The following is a 6,000-nucleotide window of genomic DNA, read 5'->3' as shown; positions in this document are numbered from 1 at the left end:
GTCAAACGGTCTATGAACCAAGTGTATGGTGCCCCATTATCATACTAATGTACACAGCTATGATTTAATAAAAAAAAGAGAAAAAAATAAAAGAAAATAAAATTAAGGAGAGGCATTTTGAAGATGACTATATGCCAGATGAACTATTTGAAACCATTAGGCTACCTATATATATCAAAAAGAAGTGATTAGAAGATATTATAGGTAAATATCCAATTTGCAACAGCAATGAAACTAAAAAAAAAAAAAACTGCCATGGACAAACAAGAAATATGTGAAAGCTACACAAGGTGAACTATAAAAGGTAATTGCAGCATTCTGATTAAAAACCAGAATCAATGGGAAAACATACTATATTATATAGATGAGAAACCTTCACCTTTTAGAGATTTTAATTCTTCTCATAAGGAGCTACACATCCTATGAAATTCTAATTAAAATTCAAGCTAGGTATTTGTTTTTAACTTGAAAAGTTTGATCCTGAAGTTCTTATAGAGGACAACATTTTTCAAAATATTTGAAGAAGTTTTGAAGAAGAAGAATTGTGAGGGGGAGCTTGTTCTACCCAGATAATAAAAAAAGATTTCTGAATCTACATAATAGAATTGACAGCAACAGAATTTAGATCAATGGAAGAAGTTTGAAAGCTCTGAAGAAGTGTGAAAATTATATGGAAATCGAGTAAATGTTGTAGTGAGATATAAAAATTGCTCTAAGAAAGCAGACAGTTTTCTTATGTGCAAGAAGGCTACACTGCTTACTGTTTAGAATAGTTAGGTGGAGAATTAAAAAAGGATTGTCAACGGCAGCGCCTGTGGCTCCAAGGAGTAGGGTACCAGCCCCATATGCTGGAGGTGGCTGGTTCATACCCAGCCCCAGCTGGGATGGAGAAATCTTGTTGTTTATCTGTGGGCTTCCTAGGGGCTGACTTCACAGCAGGTGTTTATTGAGGGTCCCTAAATACCAGCAGATGATGGACAAAATGGGAGGAAGCAGTTTGTAGAGGAAGAATGAGGCCCGGTGACATGGAAGTGAGAGCAGTAACAAGAAAATGTCATTAAGAATGGTGATTTGAAAAGTTAGATTATAATTAACAATAACTCACTGTCTGATAGGGAAATGGTACATAAGCACGCTGATGTCTTTCTCCTCAGACCCACTGATCATAAGAAAAAGAAAATATGTCTCTAGCTCTCCGTGGAGCCCGCTTGTTCCCCAGGTCCTTCTCCACATCTGGATGACCACAGGGTCTGAGCAATGCAGATGGGAAATATGTATAATAATGAAAGAAATAGAAAGTAACATTCACTAAGTGCTTACTCTGGGCTAGGCATTGAGCAAAACAGCTTCAGGTAGATTATCTGAAGAGAAAGCTGCAGGGGAAGCTGCTAAATAAATGCCTACAGTCAGGAAATGAGGGATATCCTAGGGAGTCTTCTCCACAAGAGAAAGAGGGGAGACTAAGATAAATAATCCAGAATGATCTGATTCTTCACAATAACAGTTAACAGTTATTAAGCGTTCACTCCGGGCCTGGCCTTGAGTCTTATGGTACTTTCAAGCCTCACATCAACGGCTCCACCTTTGGGGAGCAGCGCCCTCCGCATCCCTCAGGCCCCAGTCTGCGGTACTGTCCCCTACCAGAAGAGGCATTGCAGGATAGCACCCCCCGGTTCCCACAGTTGGGGAAGACCCGGGCGGCGGAGGGTTAGCTTCCTCCCCTCCCGCTTCCCCCTCCTCCGGGTTTGTGGGCGGCAGCCTCAGACTCAAGACCCTGGGGCTCCGGGTTTTCTCCGCAGCCGCCGCGGCTGCCGCGGCTGCCGCGGCGACGTCACCATCCTCGCGGCCTCGCATACAGCGCTGCCGCCGCCGAAGGCCGCTGAATGCCAGTGGATGCGCATCTCTTCCCAGAGTTCCTGCTTTCTGGGCCAGCCAAAGCCGCAGGTGAGAACGTCCGCGGTAGAGGTGACACCCAGGGCCTACGGGGTCCCAGAGGCTCCGTGGCCTCCTCCTTCTCTCCTCCTTGCCCAAGAAACCCCCACCGGGCAGTCTGCAGCGGGGACACCAAGTGCTCCCCGGAGCCCTGGGGAGCACGTCTTCAGAGGCATGGAGCCTCTGCTCAGGTGCTTCTGCAAGTTCCTTTGTGGACCTCAGCAGCCCCTAGGGGTAGCCCCCCAATACCCCATGGGCCCCCGACTTCCCCGATGCGCATGCCCAGAGCCCCTGTGAGCTAGAAAGTAGCTGAGCTGGTGCAGTACCTGCTGGCTGAGAACCAGAAGACGATGTCGGTCAAAAGGGAAGAAATTCTGGAATATGTCATCAAAAGGTACAGGAGCTTCCCCCCTGATATTTTTCAAGAGAACCTCTGACCTCCCTGAGTTAGTCTTTGGGTTCTAGATGAAGGAACTTGAACCAACAGAGCACTCCTATATCCTGATCAGAAAAGTTGATCCTGCCCTGGTTTGGGGCCTGACAGGCGACCAGGACGCACCAAAGACTGGGCTCCTGATGATTACTCTGGACTTAGTCTTCATGCAGGCCAGCTGTGTCCCTGAGGAGGTGGTCTGGGAGGTTTTGAGGGTGTTTGTTGGAGGCATATTCGTCTAAAAAGTACTTCATCTTTAGGGAGCCCATGAAGCTCGTCACCAAAGCTTGTGTGCACCAGAAAACTATCTGGTGCACAACTAGGCGTCTAGCAGCAATCCATGCTCTAGGTATTCTTGTGGGGCTCTCAAAAGAAACAAGACAGATGGAAGTCCTGGAGTTTGTGACCAAAGTGAATGACACCCACCCCAGATCCTTTCTGTGGCAGTAAATGAGGCATTGAAAGAAGATGAGGAAATACCCAGTGCCCGAGATGCAGCTGCTGTTGGTGACATGACAAGTGCCAGTGTTAGTGCCAGTTCCAGTTCCAGGGCCTATGCCATGGCTGAAGCAAGCAAGTATCAGCACCCATACCAATGCAAGTGCCAGTGCCAGGGCTAGAGCCATGGCTGGAGCAATTGCCAGTACTGGGGACGGTGTCAGTGCTCCTTAGGATCTCAGGCTAGTGTCAGGTGCTCTTCCTGCCACCAGTGAAGCCTGAGTGAATCTGAGTCTTCACTTTGTTTTGTTGTGGGTAGTCGAAAGGGGGCCCTGTAACAGTGGCCACCGGGGCTCTGACTTATGAAGAGTATGAAGGGTAGAGTGGGGTTAGGGAGAACGTACCACCTATGGCATCTGCGCTCCATTTCTCCTTTGTGCTTCTCGGTGACTTAGCTTTCAGTTTGCACATTTTTGGAAAGTTTTGTTTCCTTTAATTGACTTCTCTCTAATGACAAATAATTTGTAGGAAATAAACTGGTTAAAACCACATGATAACAGTATTATATCAAGGTCGAAACAAAAGCCATACCTAACCGTGTTTTCAAAATTGTTGGTTCTATAGACATTTGATTAAGTAATTAAGTTGAGCATCTAGTTTTGTGAATGACATTGGTCAAATGTTTTATTGTTCTTTGTTTTGGTTTTAGAAGGAGAGATTTGCTGTTTCATAAAAGAAATTGGGATGCTATATCATTTCATGTCTGGAACATATTATAGCATTGGAATAAGCTGTTCTTGGAAAGTTTGAAAGAGTTTACCAGTACAATGATTTCCCCCCTTCAAATATATATATAACATTGGTCAGTGCCTGTGGCACTGATATTTTACTTGTATTTGCTTAGTTCTCCAGAATGTAGGGAAAAATAAAATATTAATGAATTAGACACCTTGCTCATTGACTCGTTTATTTAACATACATTTATTGACCACCTATTGTATGTGAGGCACTGTGCAGGGCACTAGAGACACAAGAATACACCAGACTCAGTCTCTGCCCCACATCTGGGTGTCTAGATGGGGCTGACATGTAAGTAAATCAGCCAGATGTGGCAGTTGGGTATGTTAATTGCTGGGATGAAGATAAGAACTATGTGGTATGGGAGCCTAGACGAGAGACATCTAACCTTGGGTGGTGGGCATCTGAGAGCAAGGAAGGTTTCCTTGCAGTGAGATGCTACCTGAGTGTGAAACACTGGGGCAGTAGTAGGTGCAAAGGCCCTGAGGCAGGGTAATGTGGGCATCTGGAGAATCCCATGCTCTTTGGTGGAACTGGAAGGTTAGAATTCGGGGAAAATGATGTGGGGGTGGACACAAGTCCAGGAGCCATGATCCTCAGTTGGTGGACTTTACGACTGAGAGCTAAAAACTTAGAGTGTCAAATGACTCTTTGGAAAGCAACTGCTCTTGGATCCTGGATGAGCCAAACAGAAGTCTCCACCTGTGGCAGGTCTGGAAGCTGTCCTGGACTCCTGTCCGTGTGCATCTTCTACAGTGCACACATCAGAGGCTTTATATTCATCACCTCCAAGGAGTGATGGGAGAGGGGCTAAGTGTTGCACTCACCAGAGGTGATTCCCGGAAACCATGAGCAGATGCTTGCCACAGTAGCCCAGGAGAGCTAGAGCTCAGTGTATTACATAGTAACAGTTTTTTTAAGAAACGAAGGCATGAATGTAAGAATGTGTTAGGTTTTCCCCTTGATGTAGAGGGAAAACTGTTTTCAGGGTTGAGAGATAAGTCTAAACCAACCTGAGGTGAAGCCTAGAAGAGCCTCCATGGCCATCCTCCCAGCTGCCACCTTCTCTCTTGCTTTTCCTCGCTTCTTTCTCATTAAGACCGAAATAAATCTAGAAGTCTTTGGTGGTTTTATGTGTCCGTGTCTTTCTTAACACCTCTTCATAAGGATACTCGTTGGATTATCTTTCCAAGTAATCTGGTTGGAAAGGGGCCCAGACCTAATCTTGTTGGCCTGGGAAGCTATGAAGGGAGGTCCTTCGAGTAGGGAGGGATCCGATGAAACACAACCCTACCAAATTTACAGTGGCCAGCACTAGCATGATAATTAAAGAACCAGTATTTTCCATGACTTAGAATGGTGCTGGTGGGCATATTGGTCATAACAATAACCTAAAATTATCTTCAGGCCATAAATATTGATATACACATATTAAATCCCTGCCTGTTGGCCTTGAGAAGACTTTCTGTGTCCCTGTAGGCACACACACACACCTGTGATCCTAGCACTAATTCTTATAGGACCTGATCTAGGATAGTAGGGTCCAGAGAACATTTTGTTGTTAACCCCTCACTCGCTTTCCCTTGCTGGCATGAAGGAAAGCCTGGGGAGGAGGAGAATCATAATATGATAATAAGCAATCTGAGGTGAATGAGAAGTGTTTTTGAAAGGCATGGGCGGTGCCTGTGGCTCAGTGAGTAGGGCGCCAGCCCCATCTGCCGAGGGTGGTGGGTTCAAACCCAGCCCTGGCCAAACTGCAAGAAAAAAATAGCCGGGTGTTATGGTGGGCGCCTTTAGTCTCAGCTGCTCGGGAGGCTGAGGCAAGAGAATCGCGTAAGCCCAAGGGTTAGAGATTGCTGTGAGCCGTGTGAAGTCATGGCACTCTACTGGAGGACAGTACAGTGAGACTCTGTCTCTACAACAAAAAAAAAAAAAAAGAAAGGCTCTGTTTGGGGTAGGGTTGGTTACAGCCAATTATCTAAGACCTTTCCTCAAAATCCAAAGCCACTTGTCCCCCATTCAAAGCCAACACAACTGTCAGATTTGAAGAGTGTGTGTGTTTGGGTAGGTACAGATGATAATTTTTTCCTCATGGTTACTCTGGATTGCCCTCCTCAAGGTCATAACAAGATACCTGTGGAAAAGTCACTTTCTATAGGCCACAGTCATAACAGATACTTAAGGAACAAGCAATACTGTTCCATGAGTAGGGCCAAGTATGTGGATCCAAGTACATGGGTATGTCTTGACTCTTGCCCGCCTCAGCTGCCAACCTGATCCCAAGGAATATCTTTCTGAAGAGGTTTTAAGAAAGACATGGACACATAAAACCACCAAAGACTTCTAGATTTATTTCAGTCTTAATGAGAGAGAAGTGAGGAAAAGCGAGAGGGACAGTG

General features: G+C 45.6%; 1 protein-coding gene across 2 annotated transcripts in view; it reads left to right on the top strand.

Annotated features, from left to right (window-relative positions):
- Positions 1–1,822: 1,822 nt before the first annotated feature.
- DMRTC1 (DMRT like family C1) overlaps positions 1,823–6,000 on the top strand; it is a 144,229-nt gene continuing 140,051 nt past the window's right edge. The window contains exon 1 of one of the 2 annotated variants that reach the window (XM_053579735.1): positions 1,823–1,944. Coding sequence is in view for 1 of the 2 variants with exons in the window: in XM_053579733.1 (XP_053435708.1) it covers positions 2,283–2,326 (44 nt within the window). In the remaining variant the exon portion in view is untranslated. Of the gene's footprint in view, positions 1,945–2,260; positions 2,327–6,000 lie in introns of those variants that run through there. The other variant, XM_053579733.1, reaches the window with a different exon arrangement.

Source organism: Nycticebus coucang, chromosome X (assembly GCF_027406575.1).
Source record: "Nycticebus coucang isolate mNycCou1 chromosome X, mNycCou1.pri, whole genome shotgun sequence".
NCBI lineage: Eukaryota > Metazoa > Chordata > Mammalia > Primates > Lorisidae > Nycticebus > Nycticebus coucang.
The sequence above is the reverse complement of the archived record's forward strand: the minus strand, read 5'-3'. Positions and strand labels throughout refer to the sequence as shown.